General features: G+C 49.8%; 7 protein-coding genes across 7 annotated transcripts; 2 read left to right on the top strand and 5 right to left on the bottom strand.

The window, feature by feature from the left end:
- Positions 1-222: 222 nt before the first annotated feature.
- BX661DRAFT_138118 (HAD-like domain-containing protein) lies at positions 223-1,200 on the bottom strand (the record flags this gene model as incomplete). Its single annotated transcript, XM_051532710.1, has 2 exons — positions 223-513; positions 952-1,200. Coding segments are annotated over 2 exons (540 nt in total), but the record flags the coding sequence as incomplete, so codon positions are not given.
- A 5,827-nt stretch (positions 1,201-7,027) lies between these two features.
- On the bottom strand, positions 7,028-9,000 carry BX661DRAFT_181891 (methyltransferase domain-containing protein; the record flags this gene model as incomplete). Its single annotated transcript, XM_051535837.1, has 6 exons — positions 7,028-7,684; positions 7,806-7,972; positions 7,995-8,184; positions 8,208-8,578; positions 8,608-8,878; positions 8,989-9,000. 6 exons carry the CDS (start codon positions 8,998-9,000, stop codon positions 7,244-7,246), a joined length of 1,452 nt encoding a protein of 483 aa, XP_051391856.1. The 3' UTR covers positions 7,028-7,243.
- Positions 9,001-9,513: 513 nt separating this feature from the next.
- On the top strand, positions 9,514-10,686 carry BX661DRAFT_143094 (DNA glycosylase; the record flags this gene model as incomplete). Its single annotated transcript, XM_051532983.1, has 2 exons — positions 9,514-10,293; positions 10,396-10,686. The coding sequence occupies 2 exons, from the start codon at positions 9,514-9,516 to the stop codon at positions 10,684-10,686; spliced, it is 1,071 nt and encodes a 356-aa protein (XP_051391855.1).
- A 60-nt stretch (positions 10,687-10,746) lies between these two features.
- On the bottom strand, positions 10,747-12,310 carry BX661DRAFT_193775 (uncharacterized protein; the record flags this gene model as incomplete). The annotated part of the gene is made up of 2 exons (XM_051537809.1): positions 10,747-12,111; positions 12,278-12,310. The coding sequence occupies 2 exons, from the start codon at positions 12,308-12,310 to the stop codon at positions 10,747-10,749; spliced, it is 1,398 nt and encodes a 465-aa protein (XP_051391854.1).
- Positions 12,311-12,707: 397 nt separating this feature from the next.
- Positions 12,708-13,584, bottom strand: BX661DRAFT_12912 (putative negative regulator sulfur controller-3). Its single transcript, XM_051532525.1, has one exon. It carries the CDS (start codon positions 13,299-13,301, stop codon positions 12,816-12,818), a length of 486 nt encoding a protein of 161 aa, XP_051391853.1. The 5' UTR covers positions 13,302-13,584; the 3' UTR covers positions 12,708-12,815.
- Positions 13,585-14,821: 1,237 nt separating this feature from the next.
- On the bottom strand, positions 14,822-15,667 carry BX661DRAFT_142934 (chromatin associated protein KTI12; the record flags this gene model as incomplete). Its single annotated transcript, XM_051532978.1, has 1 exon — positions 14,822-15,667. One exon carries the CDS (start codon positions 15,665-15,667, stop codon positions 14,822-14,824), a length of 846 nt encoding a protein of 281 aa, XP_051391852.1.
- A 158-nt stretch (positions 15,668-15,825) lies between these two features.
- On the top strand, positions 15,826-17,631 carry BX661DRAFT_142923 (SKIP/SNW domain-containing protein; the record flags this gene model as incomplete). The annotated part of the gene is made up of 2 exons (XM_051532977.1): positions 15,826-16,875; positions 17,014-17,631. 2 exons carry the CDS (start codon positions 15,826-15,828, stop codon positions 17,629-17,631), a joined length of 1,668 nt encoding a protein of 555 aa, XP_051391851.1.
- Between the last annotated feature and the right edge of the window lie 238 nt (positions 17,632-17,869).

Below are 17,869 nucleotides of genomic sequence, written 5' to 3'. Positions count from 1 at the left end.
TGCAGTTTCTACATTCGCCGCCAACCCCCATCGGAAAAAGAAGAAAAACGGACCCTCTCTCCATTGAAAGTAGATGCTGGCCAGCCAGCCCTGAGCACCAAGATACCTCAAAAAGCACCAGGGAGCCATACCCTTCCCCCTACTCTACCACTCCCCACATAGGGAGAAGAAAGGGAGGGATAGTTACTCCATTCCAAACGAGGCATGGTTGTGCGTCAGACTCAGGACCGCTGCGACGTCATCGACCTCTGTCAAATCAATCAAGAACGGGATCAAATCGCGCAGTTCAGTGTCCATTGGATCGTTCAACCATGTGCTGATGCCAATGGCATTGTTGTTATGGAACGCATAGCTCGCCGGTGAGTTGTCAATGATGATCGAGTCAGCGATGTTGCGCCCTAACCGCGACAGATCCTTGACGTAGTTTCCGTTGAACAGGTTGCATGACTCGCGGAACAGCCTGTGGTGTACCACGCTATATTTGTCAAGCAGGTCCAGTACTGGGTCAGCGTACTACAATAAAATAAAAGATGTTGCAAAAAAACATTATGGCGAGTGGCTCATTTGCGGTATTGTTAGTTCAGGTGCTTTGTGCGTGGTCAAGAATAATATGGCTGTCGATGCAGGTTTGCTTCTGTGAAAAATGGCAGAGCGATTCAAACTCATAAATAAAGCTCACAGAAGGAGAGTCACAGGAAGAACAACAAGAAAAACAACAAAAGGTGCCACTACTTGGGATCCTAGCACATACAAACAAGCGAATAAGCAGAAAAGAAAACAAGTGCAAGAGGGGCTTGATGCGCTTCCGGTATAGTGCAGTTATATCGCAGTAACCCAAAGAAGAGGGAAAATAGACATTGTTAATATGCCGGGCAACAAACAAGTGGATCCCCTAGTTGCTGGGCATGCAGAAAAAATATGAAAACATGAAAAGGCACATTGAAAACTTACCATTGACAGCGAGGCGGTGAACACGACAATCTCGTAGTACTGGCCCATCACGCGCATAAACTCATCGACACCAGGACGCTTGACCACATAAACGCTGTGCTCCTGTCCGTCAAGAACAACAGGCACAATGAAATCAGGGTGCTCAACTTCACGGAAAGAGCTGTGCACAAGCGTCTCGTCGAGATCAAGAACCAAGCACTTCCTACCTGAAAGCTCGAATGCAAGCGGAGGCAGCAAGTGCTGGCTAACTACGTGCGTGACCAGACGCTCGGAAGACACGGTGGCGACGTTGCCCGGAGGCGACGTAATCTCGGCGCGCAGCTCATTATCGTCATCAGTTTCGTAGTCATCGTCGGCAATGCTCTCGGGATCCGCCGAACTGGTCTCCAGTGTGATCTTCCGCGGCACGTGCTCGTAGGCCTCGTCATCAAGATACAACTTGGTGAATGTGTTTGCCGGCGTCTCGCTGGGCACACCATGGCCAAGCTCGACATCGACTGGGTAGCTGACGTGGTACGAGTTCCTGTCGTTTGCAGATGCAATATTGTCGCGCAGGCCACCAGCAGACGAGCTGGTGTATCCGCCGACTGACGTTGGTGCTGTGCGGTAGGCAGAGTTGCCGAGTGAGCTCACGCCTGCCTCAGTGTCAAGGTCCGAATATGTAGTGTTGTACGCGCCGAGGTCGCTGGTCTGCGCCACGGCCAATGGCTGCGAGGCGGCATCATGCATATCGGCAGACGCACCATTGCCAACCGCCACGGCCGAGTTGTGGCGGGGCGCAACACCGCCGAAGCCAGAGCCGGGGCTGGAGTAGTCCTCATGGCTGGCCGCATAAGCAACTGGCCTGGGGAACGCACTCGGCACCTCGGCGTCGGGGCGGGACATAAGCCAGTCGCTCTCGCCAGCCTCATCCGCAGCAACAGCACCGCCACCGGTGGCTCTCGCCGCATACTCGGGCGTAGTAGACATCTTTGAGTGCACGACTGAGTGACCATCCTGTGACTCGGCACCAACGGCCGTATTGGTGGCACTTAGGCGGCTGTGGCTCAAGGCACCGGGCCTCTGGAGATGACCGTGCTCCATGTGGTCGCGGGCATAGTCCTCGTCGACAACGGAGCTCTGCTGCTGGTGCTGGTGCTCGTACTGCGACGACGAGCTGTGTTCCTGCTGCTGAGATTCGTTCCGCACGCTTCCATAGGACGTGCTGCGCCTGAACAGCGATACAGGCGTGCAGCAGGCAAAGAGCTGCCTGAAAAGGCCTGACTGCCGCCGCTGCGAGTGGGCGTCGGGGATTTGCGCCCGGTCAATATCCATGCTCTGCGTGAAAAGACTGTTGGTGTTGTGGCGTGTGTGACGGATGTTGCGTGGATTGCGCACAAGCTTGGACGTGCGGCGCGACGGGATGGACAGTGACGCTGCGTTCATGGCCTCGTCCACCGACTGGCGGCGGCCGAGCGGCGAGTTGCTGTTCGACGAGGGCGCTGCGCCGTTAGCATTGGCAACGCTGGCGCTAGCGGCTGCATTCCTCATACTACGCACGCGGAAATCGGTCGCTCCCTTATTGGGGTTGACTGCGATAGAGTTTGAGCGGATGGCGGTCGACCGCGACTCCACGGCATCATCATGCGACGGCAGTGCGGTGGCGCCAGAGTCGTTTTGCGACGACAGTATCCTGTTCGGGCGCGCAGCCTTGCGGCTGCTGGTGCTGTTCGAGCGCGACAAGAGTGCCTGACCCCGCTCTACAAGCCAGTTGCACGGCATGCAAAATGGGGATGGGGTGTGTGTATATGTATATATGGGCGTGGTAAGGGGTGTTGGTTGGGCGTGACGTTGTTCGCGAACCAAGACAGAGAGATACGGAGACCAAGAGCGACAGGACAGGGCAAGAGGAGAGCGAATAGGAAGAGAATAATGTGTAAAGCAGAAAAATAGAAGAGCAAAAAAATGTATCAGTAAGCTGGGCGAGCAAGTTTGGATTACAGGGTGGAAATAAAGAGTATAGTGGTGTGGAGAAGAAAAAGATGATATTTTTTGTTTTCGTCTCTCTAATCAGAAACGAAAACGACTGGTTGAAGAAAAAAATAAGAGCTAAATTAAAGCATGAAAGAAGTAGAAAATACAAAATACAAAATACAAAATTTTCGAGCTGGCATCAAGCTTCACTTTGCAGCAATTAAAGCGTGCGCTTTTTGGGCAATTGGGATGTTTGCTAATCGGACAAAGGCAAAGAAAGGCGCGAAACAAGAACAAGGGACAAAAATGCCGCTTGCGATATTAAGAAAAATAAATAAAAATGAGGCTGCTTCCTCCTGCCCGCTAATAAAAAAGGAGGCAACAGAGGATGGAGCGCCAGAAAGGCGGTCAGAAAGGCGAAATGCCCGCCACACAATAACAAACACTATGGCAGGCCAACACAGAGCAAGCAGAGAAACAAAGAAAGAACAAAACGAAAACAACAACAAAAGGGCTAAGCGATGGAAAAAATTCTGGCTGCGAATTCGGGCGCGGGATTTGCAATCGGTCAAAAATGAGCGCTGCAAAACAAAATTAGCAAGAAGCGACAGGAAAGCGTAATAGTAGGCCAATTTTGTTGAGCAAAAAAAAACGACATCAGGTTTGGAAATTGGAACTAGCTGCTCTCGAAAGAGGTAGATCCGCCAAGGACCGACACGGAAGCGCAATAAATTAGATGAGAAAAAAGGAGCAACAACCCAATATTGGTCAATATTTCGTCAACATCAGAATTCAAGATCCCAGCTTTTTTTTGCTTTTGCTTTTGCTTTTGCTTTCATGCGTGCGCTGCTTGAAATTTTGCTTTGCTTTGCTATACTAAAAACGGACCATTGAGCGAGCCGCACGCACGCCCAACAGCCAAACAAAAAAACCGGTGAGGAGCGGAAAGTGCAAACAAAAAAGTGCTAAGCTGAAGTTGCGGTTACAGCGCGCTGCCAATACGTTTTATTTGCTCCCAAAGTTAGCGCCGAGACAGCAACAAGGCGCGCAGCGACAAGGAGGGGGGACGAGTAAACAAAGGTCGGAGACTAAAAAATGGCGCTCTGTGGCAAGATAACCTCTTCCCTTGCTCTTTTTTTTTTCCTCAATGCTAGAACTGCACATACATTTCCATACTCTATTATCCACACCACAATGCCAGCAAAATCGAGCAGTGCTGCAAAATGCATGCCGGGCAAGACATTACCATCCCTCCTGTGGATATCAGCGACCCCCCTTTCAGAGGTAATGACGATTACGCAAGTGCAGCAAGCTTGCTCGCAGAAATATGCGGTATAGACAGACGGTGCCATGCACAACCATGCGCGCAGTGCGTAGCGAGAACAAACAGACATACATGCGGGAGAAGGGGACAAAGAGCAGAATCAACTTTCTGATGATAGTGGCAAGCAACGATATGGTTGAGAGGCAGGGGAGCGTGGGATTGGAATTCGAATTGGGATTGGGAATAGGGTCTCTGCTTTGCGTTGTCGGGAGCAAAACTGGTTGCGCAGGTCTCGACATTGACGCAACTTGAATTTCCGTACTCTTTGGAGATTGACTGCTAGAGCACGAAAGAGAACTCGACTTGGCGGGGACTGCACATCAAAAAGGGGGGGGGCAATGGGCCAAAAAAACCCTCAATGGCTCGCCCTGAACACAGATGATCCGCCATCGCTTCCGTTTGGTGACACCTGTTTTTTGTGTGTTCGTTTTGCCTGCTGTTGGTGTTTCAGATGCGTCACGGCAAACAAAAAGGAAAGATAGGGCGGCAGCAGAGAGGAGAGGTGGGAGAGAGAAAAATTTTTCTCGCCATGCCTGGAAAAGAGAATTGGGCCAGCATTAGCAATATCACCACCACAGCAACAGCCACTGCCACTGCCACTGCCGCCACAAACAGGGGGAGGGAAACAAGGGCAGAAAAGTACAGTAGCAGACCATTATTTGTGAACCTAATTTTTAATTAGGCTGTGGACCGGGGAGGAGAGGAACGGTCCCGCTTTTTGGCGGAGCAAAAAAGAAACAAAACAATGGGCGTATATCGGGATATCTGCGCACTGCCTCTATGCGAGCAAGCAGGAGAAACGACATGTCGGTCTTTACCTTTAAGCTTTCGGAATCGGAGACCGGTTTTCGAGCCCTTAAACGTGGCTGACGGCTTGGAAAAAGTTATGTCAACGGCCGGCGCCAGGCTTGGTGCGCGGCCGCTGAACGTGTATTCCTCTGTTGCAAAACCGCTGTTCATCTTAATGTTTTCTTTGGTCTGCTGGATCAAGGAGGTGGGCGGAGTGCGAGAGTGAAGAAGAGCGAGGAAGGATAATGTTAGACAGATAAAAAGAGAGAAAGAGAGAAAACACCAGAGCTCAAAGCAAACAATAAAGAAAAAAGCAATTAATTAGCGACAGATGAATAGCGAGAATATAAATAAAAAGTTAAAAAAATATTGGAAAATGGAAGGGGGAATACTAAATAGAAAAATTAGAGCGCAACATGCGATCAAAATTTCCCAAAAAAAAACGTTGACTTGCATTTGACAGTCGGACAAAGTGCGATGATTTAGTTTCTTTTCGTCTTTGCAGCATGTCGTGTTAATGTTGACATGTAAAGCAAAGTGCAAGAGCTGTTGCAAATTGGAAGCGCAAAATTAAGCGTTGCATATATTGCGCTATTTTTCAAGTTTTTTTCGTGTCAATGGAAATGAAAATGAATATGATGACAATGTGCGCGTGCATTGGGAATGCAGCTGGTGCCGAAACATACCTTTTTTTGTGCGTATAGTAATATTGTTTTTCTGAAGAAAATTTTTTCTGCGATCAGCTGCTGTGACGAAATAAAAACAACTGCAACCACAACTGCAACTGCAACCGACACTGAGACTGGCACTGAAACTAGTAGTATTCAGCGAGCGGGAGCAGAAATAAAACTGCCAAAAGAACAAAAAAGGAAATGTTGTTTCCAGAAGAAGCCTCACTGTTACCGAGGTGCTGTTTTATACTCCGCAGTGCGTGGTTTGCATTCGCGCTATTTATAGGGGAAGTTTGAATGAAAAAATAATAAAAAGACGTGCCCGTGCTTCAAATAGAGGTGTGTAAATGCTAGTCTACGCGTGCGAGGCTACTGGATATAAACTAAAGATAGCAGCCGGCTCTTTCGGATCTTTATAAAAAAATTACGGCAGACTTCTGAGAACAAATAATAAATAATCTGTATTTTTAATCGGCCGAGTTTCTGTTTTTTTTTTGTGTGTGCGCGTCGGTCAATGTATCAGAGCCTAAAGCACGTTGTATTTGTAATTAAAAAATGGCCGAAAAGCCTGCGGAAATCAAAGGATGCAGTGGCGGTCACGAAGAGATTAAAAGCAAAAGAGATTATCTAAAAAATATACAGCTGGTTAATAATACAGTCAAATAATAAAAATATAAAAATTAATAATGAATAAAAAATGTTTAAAAAAAGCAGAGATGAAAGACGAGCAGACAAGGTCAGCCATTCAGCAGAAGCATAAGAAAAAAAGAGAAATACAACTTTCGATAGCAACTTTTATTGAACATAATGCAATGCACCCCTCCCCTCCACCCCCAATTTTAATGAACTGCTTTGTATTTTTCGATGTTAATATTTCAGTACATGCGCACATGCATCAATACGACATTGTTTTTTGCCAAAGAACTCGCGCACTTTAAAACAGGGAAGAGCTAAAAATATAATGCAAAAAAGTACTCTTTTTTATTACCAATTAACAAGTTGGTAGTTGCAGCGAATATTGGAGGAGGGAACAATAACTTGATCTTTTTGATATTCGACAATGCGAGTTTTTTTTTGGGGGTTTTGGGGTTTGCGTTTTTTGAAAATACTGAATGTAAAGCTTTTGAGCGATGGTGATCAATCATTGGATTTTTTCTTAGACCCTTGCTTGCTTTTGTGTGTCACAATGACTTTAAGAGTGATATCATATCATACACAACTTGTGCACAGTGAATGCCAACTTCTAAAGCTCACAGCGATTCGGATAAATCAATGGCTAAATTAGACAAGCGTGGATAGGCCATGAGAAAGTAAACAGTGTAGTGTCATCTCCACCTGAATTTTTATGTTTTTTTTTGTTAATACAGCTGTCAAATATAATTGTAAATTCGTCGTTGGCATTATCCCTCCTCCCCCAACATCATGTGAAAAAAATGGCTTGCCCCCCTCCCTCCTCCCCACCCTCTTCTGCTGTCACCACTTTTCTACATGTCAAACAAATCTCGGGTTATACGTATCGCGGAACCAACAAAAAAAACCACACCCCACATCCCAATTATTTCTTGCGCTGAGCAACAAAAACAACATTGCGTGGCGACGTAACAGGATCAAACAACGCAAACGCACGCACGCTGCCGCCAGCACCACAGTTCTCACCGAGATAAGCAGCGCGGTCAACCACCAATATGCTCTCGATGAGCGCGCCGATCATCGACCGAAGCGCCCACACGGCGGCCATCCGCTTCAGCCCATGTCTTATTTGGCTGCAGCAATCGATACATTGTGCGATTGTCGGGCGCCACGTGTAGTTGATGTTCTCGAGCGCTGCTTCCACATACACTGCAAACTCAATGTTGTCATCGGTGGCATCGACAGCATTGTCGTCAAGGCGGCCTACTATGCGCTGTCGGGCATTCTCCATGAGTGTGTTGGTTATGCTGCCGATAACTGGGAACTTGTCGTCTGTTGACAGGCCTCCGATCGATACCATGAGATACTATAAATAAACGAGAGCATAAAAGTGGTTAAATGGCAATAAATGCCAACAGAGTTAGCCTTTGTTAATAAGAAAAAACGGTGCAAAGTAACAACATCAGCACTATAATTTTAAAACTTACGTGCAACATGGCGCGGAAATAGTTGCGCTTGAACGCCTCCATAGTCCCCTCAAAATCATGCTCCCAGCGCGGAGCAGCTTGGCATGCTGCCTTTAGCGCATTAGTGCCAAAGACAACATTAGGAAACTTCGTCGACAATGGGAATCCAGGCTGCGCGCAATGCTCGACTGATTAAGTTGTTTACCAGACACCGCGCCGTGCACATCGAGTTCTCGGTAATATGGTTATAGCAGCATGGCACCAAAACCACAGCAGCCAAATCGCTCTCCGCAAACGTCTTTAGCACCGCGCTCGATAGATCACCGCACGCGTGCAAGCCGCACACCATATAGTTGCTGCCTGGGATACCGCCCTTTGCGACGGCCTCCAGAGCACCGTGCTTTGCATATCAATGGCCTGCACGTCGTGCACAATTCGTTTCGCCAGGGTATCGTCCCACTGATACCCATCGGCGCGAGCACGGGGTCCCTTGAGTCGTTTGAGTATGCGCTCTTGGTATTTTTCTGCACCACGTGCTTGTTTCCAATCGTGGTCCAGCGCCAACAGCTCCGCCCCGCTGTTGCCGCTCGCATAGGCCAGAACGCGCGTCAAGTATCCTTGCCCAGCACCAACATCTGTAATCCGCTGGCAGCTCGATGCCTTGGCCACATCGTTAATGAGTTGGGAAAGCTCAGTCACCTCGGCTTGCTTCTTGGGGCTCATTCCTTCAAGAAAGTACTTTAGAATCTGCTGCTTCTCTTCCTCGGTTTGGCTTGATTTGGAATGCAGGTCGACTTTTTCGCGGGGGAATTGCAGAGCGAACATTTGTTGACATAGGTACGTAGGAAATCAGGGCATGTGGCTTTCAGGGTGCCCGTTGATGCCATATTGATCAGGCTGGCAATTTCAAAATCGTCGGCATCAAAGTACTCTTGCCATTCTTGTGGCAGGCTGCTCCAATGGTCGGAGACAAAAAAGTCCACAATGTGCATCCTGGCGAGATACCCGTACTGCTGGTAGGCATTGTCCAGCTCGCTCGCATACTTGTCCAACGAATCGAACCCGCTCGGGAGTGTTATTCCGCTAGTATCTACCTTTCGTGAATGCCCATCATTGAAATATAAAATGAATATGTATATTATATATTTTTTTAGTTGGTTATGCGAAACAAAACTTTTGATAATAAGGGGGGGGGTTCTTGAACAGGTTGATCCATTTTGTAAACATTTGGACCGCATAATATGGGCTATTCTCCATTCGTCCAATACGTGAGTTTGATCGGTCTAGCAACAGTGTCAGCAATGGCAGTGTCAGTGTCATATAATGTCTAGAGCTTGGGATAATATATATTTAAAAGTAAACATTTTGTGGAATGGGTTGATGTGCTCGGCTAATAGTTTTTTTTACCAACAAAAACATTTATTTGGCAGCTAAAACAGATCAATTTCTAACAATCGCAAATGTTTTTTAAATGAAACAAATAACCGTTTAAAGCAAGAAACCACTTGTTTTTTACAGGTAAAAAGTGATAGTCGATGCACACCCAAAATATTCAAGCAGTCCATAATTCGTATTGTTTTAAACGGAAAATCGCCTGTAGTTCTTGAGAAAAAAATTCAATCTTTTTTATTTGCCGCAGTCAAATAACTTTTCCAATATCTCAAAATATCTACATATTATTGTTCATTATTTTACACCTTTCCATATCCTTCCTCCCCCTCCATTTCCAATGCCTGCTTGGACCGATTTAAAGATCAAGCCCAGTGAGCTGCGGCTAGACCCCACGCTAACATGTGGCCAAGCCTTTCGTTGGCAATCAACCGGGCCCAGCGAATGGACCTGCGCGCTCTTCGGCCACGCCATAGATCTCAAGCAAACCCCAACCACAATCCTCTTCCGCACCCTCGGCCACCTCAAAACCGCCCCTACCGACCACTCCCATGTTGAATCATCTCTTCGAGACTACCTCCAGCTCCACATCAGCCTGGAAACCCTCTGCGACACATGGACCATTGTGGACCCGGATTTCGCCAAATTGCGCAAAGCCCAGGAGGGCGTCCGCACCCTGCGGCAACCCGTTGTGGAAACCCTTTTTGCCTTCATCGCTTCGTCAAATAATAACATTAAGCGGATCACCATGCTTGTGAACAAATTCTGCGCGCGTTTCGGTACGCCGATTGAGACCAATAAGGGCATTTTTTACACATTCCCAGAGGTCAAAGATATCGCTCGGTGTGTGGATATCGAGGGCACTTTGAAGGAGCTCGGGTTCGGGTATCGTGCCAAATACTACGCCAAAACCGTGGCCTTACTCTGTGACTCACATGAGTGCCCGGAGATATTCTTGCTTGGGTTAAGAGACAAATCATTGGAGGAGGCACGCAAGGCACTACTGCAGCTAAGCGGGGTGGGGCCCAAGGTTGCCGACTGTGTTTGCCTAATGGCCCTGGATAAACCCGGCGCCGTACCTGTTGATACGCATATTTGGCAGGTTGCTTTGCGCAGATACGTGCCGCGGATTGCCAACGTGCAGGATGGAATTGGAGCGGAGCAATCGCGGCGGTTGGTGCCGCCGGAGGATAAAGTTGAGCTGGTGCGTGAGTTGGCGAAGCAGTTGGTGACGGGGCAGAAGGCGCCGAGCACAAAGGCTTATGAGGCTGCGCAGCAGCTGATTATTGCCCTGTTTGGCCCGTTTGCCGGGTGGGCTCAGGGAATGCTGTTTTCGGGCGACTTGGATACTGCAGAGTCGTCTGCTGCAGCGGTGAAGAAGGAACTTGCGGCGTCCAAGCGCAAGGCCAAGGTAGATGTTTTGCCAGTCAAACCGGCCAAGCCGATTAAACCAGAAAACCCAACAAACCCAGAAATACCAGCCAGCTCGATCAAAATGAGACTGCGGAAGTGAAAAGCCAGATTCCGGGAAGAAAAAACTGAATAAATACTAAACATTTTTGAAGATAACTTCCTACATTTTCTTTAAAATAAAAGGCTTCAGCCCATAAAGCCACACTGGCGACCCGCGTATACGCTGCTTCAGCTCATTTTCATCGACCATCTTTGAATGCGACAGCAAGTACAGCGCTTCCTGATGAATATCCGTCTGCAGTCCAGCGCCGGACCCAGGGATCAAAGTCACCTGCGCTTCCAAATCACAATAAACCGACCTATACCCGTAGTTCGGCGATCCAATCATAGTCAACTGCGGCAACTTCTCATCCAAATAGCACCAAACACCTTTCCCATGGTACGTCCACCCAGGCCTCACATACTCCTCCACAGCTATATCTCCCCTGGCGCGTCTCCTAGCAGCCTTTAAGAACTGATACTCTATGATACTGTACATATCCGGAATGTACTTTGAAATACCCTTGGCTGCGTAAAACCCGTTGGCCTCGGGCGATGCCACAAGGAGGTCCCAGCGGCTGTGGCTCGAAAGCACGTGCTCCTTGTGGAAGTCTGAAAAATTAAAGTACGCTGATGCCATGAGGTTGCGGCACCCATGGCGGCGAGCATAGGAGCTGGTGATTTGGAAAAACTCGTCCATGTGCGACTCATCCTGGGTGATTCCGAGCTGGCTCATTTGCACCGTAGGAATCGCCAGAGTCTCTGTGGGCTCTGGCATGGATGCCAGCGTGTGCTGGGTTTCAGCTCGGAGAAGAAACTGCGCCATGATGTCGTTCGCCCGGCGCACAAACTCGTGCGGCTCCTGCGACGGGTCAGGGAACCCGCCGGCCATCTCCAGCCCAAACCCACTCTGCCCCTGGGCAACCCCCCGCAGCCTGAACGAAAACGACCCGATGGCCTCAACCAGTTCGACAAAGTAGTCCGCCATCGCCCGGTCATCTACCTTCATATACCGATCCTGCCTGTTCGTAAAGTAATCCCGACTCAAATTCGCCCCGCTAATAATAGTCTCGTCGTCGAATAAGTATAGTTTAATATGCTGCAGGCCAAAGGTCTCATTATATCTCTGCGGCCACGCCCTCTTGCTCAGCCCATTAAGCGCCGGCGTATGGTACATGGACACATGCACGCGGTCCTCCCCGTACTTTTGCACCAACGGTGCCACCAATGTCGCCGAACTCTCTCTGCTTTTATTTGTCCTCGTGCCCCGCAAGCAATCCAAAAGGATATGCACTTGTAGCGAGCTGTTATGCGCCAGAGCCTGGTCCAAATGCCCAATGAGTTCGGTCTCTTCGCTGCCAATATACAAACTGCTCAGGTAGATCCGCCGCTTGGCACGCTGTATTCCGCGCAAAAGCTCTTGGTAGAAATCCCCTGGCTCGCGGATTATCTCAATAGGCTGGCGGATTCTAAACACCGGTCGCCCCTTTGTGAGAGGTGCGAAGACCTCGTGGGCGCTTAGCGTGCTGGGCCGGATTTTCCCGAGCAAATGGCCTTGGGGTGTGCTGCTTGATTGTGGCTCGGAGGTTGTTGTCGCTAGCGTTCGGCTGATGAGATGTTTTTGATTCCCTCTTGGCTGTCGATGGTGCGACGGCTGCAGCAGCGTGTGCGCGGTTGTCAGACATGGCTGCGCTGGCGACAAAAGTCTCGCAAAACGTCGGGTTGCCATATTGTGGATTAAAATTTAAACGAATTGAACAAAGGGAATGAATTAATTTGCCAGTTGGGGAGAACAAAAAAAAAGCCAAGCTTGAGCGCTGAAGAGGTCGATCGATGAATGAGAAAAAAAAAATATTTTCACCTTTTTTCATGTGAGGTCAAAATACAAAAAAAAAATTTAACAGTAGATTTACTGGCTTGCAAAAAAGGGGGGTTTTGGCGCTACGTTGACGTTTGTGTGTGACGAATAGACGTTTATTTAACAATCCTGAACCTGGGACCAGTAATCCAATCCTGACTTGCGTCTCGGAGAGATGCACAAGTAACATTTTCAAAATACAGCAGCCATCATGTTACATATCCAACTTTGCAATAATAAATAAAATAAAATTCATAGAAAAAAACAGCAGGTATTATTATATTTTACCAACCCAAAGTACACTAAAAAGGCAAAAATGCAAAAAGAAAATTTTACTGGTCCTGAGCCCACTCGTTCTCCTTCCGGATCTGCTCCTTCTCCTCCTCAGTAAAGTCCTCGACAATGTTGAACATCTTGCGGATCTCTACGGCGGACTTGTTCCGGATCATGTTGGCAACGGTCTTGCAGCCGAGGTCCAACAGGGGCTTGATGTCCATGTAGTTGGAGGCAAGCAGAATCTCGAACAAGAGTTCCTGGTCGACAGCAATGAACTTCTCGTCCCAGGGGGCAATGTCGTCGGAGCGCTTTGGAGCATCTTCGTAGTCGTCGTTGAGGGCGGGTGGGTCGTCAACGTGGTGGGTGCAGTACTCAATGACTTTGTCGAGCACCTTTCCGGTAACGTTGGGCAGGGGGATGGGGGCGTCGTTCTCACCCAAGTCCTCGAGCAAGTTCTTAATGAGAATGCTCTGGATGGCTACGGCCTTCTCAACCTGAACCTCCTTACCGTCGGATGACTGAATCTTGATGAGAGCAGACATGCTTGAAAATGCTTATTGGTATGTTATTTGTTGTTTATTTTGAGCTGAAGCTATATAGTTTCTTACGCGGACGCAATAAATGAAATGGTTCTGAATAAAGTAAAAAGTTAGTAGCGAGGGCCTGTGCTATTCCTTGATTTTGTTTGATGCAAAAAATGTGTGTATGGGAAAATTCTAAAGTGACGAGAGAATGGAATGGAAATGAAAAAAGAAAAGAAGCAGAAAGGGGAAGAAAAGGGGTTTCGAGCAATGAAGATTTTATATATATACGCGCGGGTGAGCGTGAGGAATCAAGTTGAAACTGGCCTTGGGGGGGTGTATTTATTTGACAAATTTTATTATGGAGTGAGAAAAATAGAAATAGAACAGAAGAGAAGCTTGAGCGTAAAAGGCAGCTAGGTGTTTATTGCGCGAATAAAATGCTCGCGCCCTTTCAATAAAGACCTTTAAAAGGGGCAAAAGAAAAAGAAAGCGTAAAAGGGCACAAGGGAAATATGAGGCAAAAATACACTGCAAAAAAAGGGCGGCTCTGTGCTTGACACACGCTCAATGCTTTCTTTATGGCTTTTAGAGCCAAGTGGACATTGTCAGTGCCCAGAGAGCCAGGGAGTAGTTTGAATCCACACACAAAGCACGCATGTGCCAAACAATTATTAAAGAGGCAAGGAATACTTTCGAAGAAAATACCAGGTGACAAAGGACAAGCTGCAAAGCAGAAATAGTGCAAAGTACAGGATATATTTTTTGTGTGGATAGGGTTGGAATGGAGCAGAGTGGGAGTGGTATTGTGACACTCTCACACCAAACAGATTGGTCTGAGGCGGCTAGCAGAGAATGCAGCAAAATTCAAAAAGGAAAAAAAAACGACCGACTCCAGTTCCAGCTCCAGTTGTATTTCAAAGTTCGTGAAGGGGGGTTCGGGTGCCGGGATTCTCTGCGTGTATGTGACCGGTCCTTTGTGTTGACAAATTCTAAAAGAGTTGGAAAAGAATTTACCTTTACAGAACAAAAATTCACTTTGAGAAAATAATATAAGAAAAATTAATGAAATAAAAAGAGAGAAAAAAGGAAGCAAATGTGTTTTGTGGATGGGGGCGGAAGATGCGACTTGCGCTCGTTAGGCCTGCAAAAAGCTCTGTTAAATACGCTAGTTATTTTTTCGGATGGTTCGAGTTGACTGCGCATTTGCGGGCTGCCAAAAATAATAACAATTTGTTTCGGCTCCTATCGAATATTACTCTACCAGCGAGAGGAATAAGCACAAATAGGAGCTCAACTGGCTGCGCAAAAACACCCAAAGCTAACGTCGTCGTTGGAAGGGGCAGCGTAGGCTTCTCGACACATGTAAATAAAAATTGGCCTTGGGTTTTTTGGGTTTTGTTTGCAGGAATGGAACTAGGAAAAATCAACAAGATCTTCGAAAAAAAAGACAAGAACTGCCCTTCGAACCGCAGCACCGAAAACAAGAAGCCGGAAAAAAACTCGTCTATGTATCGTACGCGCCATCAAAATGTTTATTTTCACAGGTTAATGTTCAAATACTCGACAAAAATATCCGCAATAGACTCGATATTGAGCGACACCTGTCGGTTAAGCTTTGTGAATTGCATGCGCAAGCGGCGCAGCTCCGACAGGGTCAGGTTGCGACCAGGCATCCGAACCTTCTTAGTCGACCCAGGCACGGGAAGCTCATACATGGGCACGCCGCTCTTCTGTGCATCCAAAACAGCACTAATAACATGCTGCGTGGCACTCTCCAGCTCACTCAGGTAGTTTGTAGTAGTGACAGGCTTCATCGCCGTGGAGAAATTCGGAGCCAGCGCGCGCTTCTCAACCAGCGCAGCCCAAATGGCATCAAACGGCAGCACATCCTCCTTGTCGTGCTGAATAACAGTGAACAGCGGGCTGTCCCATTTGGCAGCGGCATTCGGCTCCTCATACCGCATAATCAGCGCCTCAAAGACCTCCTCCGGGTACGCTTCGGAGCCGCGGCCGCTGTTAATTCTCTGGGCCTCTTCCCTGGATATCGCGCAGTGGACTACGCAGTGGGTGGTGGCGACCTCGCGCGCTATGCAGTAGAGCTGGTACCGCAGGCCCTTGATGTAATTGGGCGTGTCGGCGATCACAATGGCGTCGCGAGAGAGCTGCCGCTCGACGGCGGAGAGAAGCGCCCCGCGCGCGTTTTTCTCTTCGGTGGCGGAGGCGTAGGCTGCATGCGTGTAGCCGAGGAGCGCGTCGTCGATTATATGCACACTGTGGGTTGCCACCGAGGACTGCTGGAGCCGCGTCTCGAAGAGCCGCTTGAGCTCGTGTGCGCGCGTGGACTTGCCGCTGGACGGATAGCCCGTCATTAGAATGAGAGGCATTTCAAAAGAACAAATAAAATTTTTTTATTGAGTGGCAGAAGGTGGTTACAAAAAAATTTTCCATTTCGTATTTTTCTTCTTCCCCCTTTGTTCTTCTGGTCCTTCAATTCAAACATTTTTTTCCTCGTATTTTTCTTATATATTATTTTTTTGTAATCATGTCATTTTCACAGTTTTTGCCAGAGCCCAAGCACCAGTCCTCGGGACCAGCGCGCGCCAAAGCGACCACATCGACCACAGCAGTCACAGCAGCCGCATCAGCCACAGAGATCCCGCAGCAGGGCCGCCGCAAGGGCTGGGTGCCCAAGACCGAGGCAGACTTTGGCGGCGGCGGGGCCTACCCCGAGATCCACGTCCTGCAGTACCCGCTGGGCATGGGCCGCAAGCGCTCTGCCAAGGGCAACGCCGTAGCCAAGCAGGTCGACGGCTCCGGCAACATCAGCTACGAGGCGCTCGCCCGCCACGGCACGCGCGAAAGCCAAGTAGTCCAGTCGACGTTCAAGGAGCTAGTGCCGCTAGCCGAGCGCGCGGGCTTTTCCGGCGCCGTCATCCCCGCGCGGCCCACCGCCGAGTCCGTCGAGGAAACAGCGGAGCGCACGCGCCGCGCACTGGACAGAATCACCGGCGAGCGCCTCGGCGCCAAGGGCACCGCAGCCAAGGGCGCAGCAGCCAGGGCCGAGCCAACATACGTGCGGTACACGCCTAATCAGCAGGCGCCCGGCTTCAACTCGGGCGCGGCTCAGCGGCTAGTGCGCGTCAGCGAAATGCCCGTTGACCCGCTGGAGCCGCCCAAGGTCAAGCACCAAAAGGCCGCGCGCCGCCCAGGGTCGCCCCCGGCGCCCGTCATGCACTCGCCGCCGCGCAAGCTGACCGCCGACGAGCAGCGCGACTGGATCGTCCCGCCCTGCGTGTCCAACTGGAAGAACATCCACGGCTTCACCGTCTCCCTGGACAAGCGGCTGGCCGCCGATGGCCGCGGCTTGGAGGACGTGCAGGTGAGCGATGGCTTTGCCCGCCTGGCCGAGGCCCTGGGCTCTGCAGAGTCGCATGCGCGCGAGGAAATCGCCGAGCGCGCGCAGATCCAACAGACCCTGGCGCGCCGCGAGAAGGAGGGCAAGGAGGAGCGCCTGCGCTTGCTTGCACAGCGCGCGCGCGAGGAGAGGGCTGAGAAGAAATCGGCCGCCGGCGCTGAGGAGAGGGCCGAGTATGTGGCGCCGCCATTGAGCCCGCTTGTGGCGGTGCGCCGCCGCGACCCCAACCGCAAGGCGGCCACGGACTTTTTCAACGAGCCTGGCAGCAAGGACACCCACGAGCGCGAGCAGGAGCAGGAGCAGGAGGAGCAGGAGCACAACCACAACCGCAACCGCAACCACAACCACAATCACAATCACAATCATGATCGGGATCAGGGCCATGATCACGGTCACGGCTATGGTGCCGATGCTGCCGTGCGCGAGAGAGACCAGCTACGCGCCGAGCGGCGCAAGCAGCACGAGCGCGATCTCCGCCAGCAGCGCTCTGGAGGCGGCAGCGGCAAGAAGCCGCGCGATGACCGCGATATTTCGGAGAAAATCGCCCTGGGACTTGCCAAGCCCACATCCATGTCGCGCGAAAGCATGTTTGACTCACGGCTGTTCAACCAGCCCAGCGCATCCAACGCGCAGCTGCAAAACGACGAGGCATACAATCTGTACGACAAGCCGTTGTTCAGCTCAGCACCACACCAGACGTATCGCCCGCGTGCCGGTGCTGATGATGAGCAGCAGCAGGCCGGTGATGTGGAGAGATTGATGGAGTCGGACCGTTTCGGTGGCCAAGGTGGGCTGCGTGGCGGTGTCAAGCGGCCGCGTGCTGTGGAGGCTGGGAGGCCTGTGGTGTTTGAGAAGGAGGCTGATGTGTTTGGCATTGATGCCTTTGTTGGCAGCACGCGGTCTTCCGAAGACAAGCGCCCGAGAAACCAGTGATTTCGTTGTTTTTTTAAAAAAGAATAGATGTGATGCGTCTCGGACCATGCATTTTTTGTTCTTTGCTTTTTCGATTGTCTTTCTTTTTCACGAGCAGACCGAAAAAGGTGGAGCGAATGAAACACGACGACAGGCCATGCTTGTCCGAGTCGCCCGTCTTATTTTGCCTCCGCCTCCACCGCCTCCACCTCCCTCTTTTATTTTCTTAAGTGTTTTTAAATGTTCTGTGGTTGGCTGG

This window comes from Kickxella alabastrina, assembly GCF_025024165.1.
Source record: "Kickxella alabastrina strain RSA 675 chromosome Unknown BX661scaffold_10, whole genome shotgun sequence".
NCBI lineage: Eukaryota > Fungi > Kickxellomycota > Kickxellomycetes > Kickxellales > Kickxellaceae > Kickxella > Kickxella alabastrina.
The sequence above is the reverse complement of the archived record's forward strand: the minus strand, read 5'-3'. Positions and strand labels throughout refer to the sequence as shown.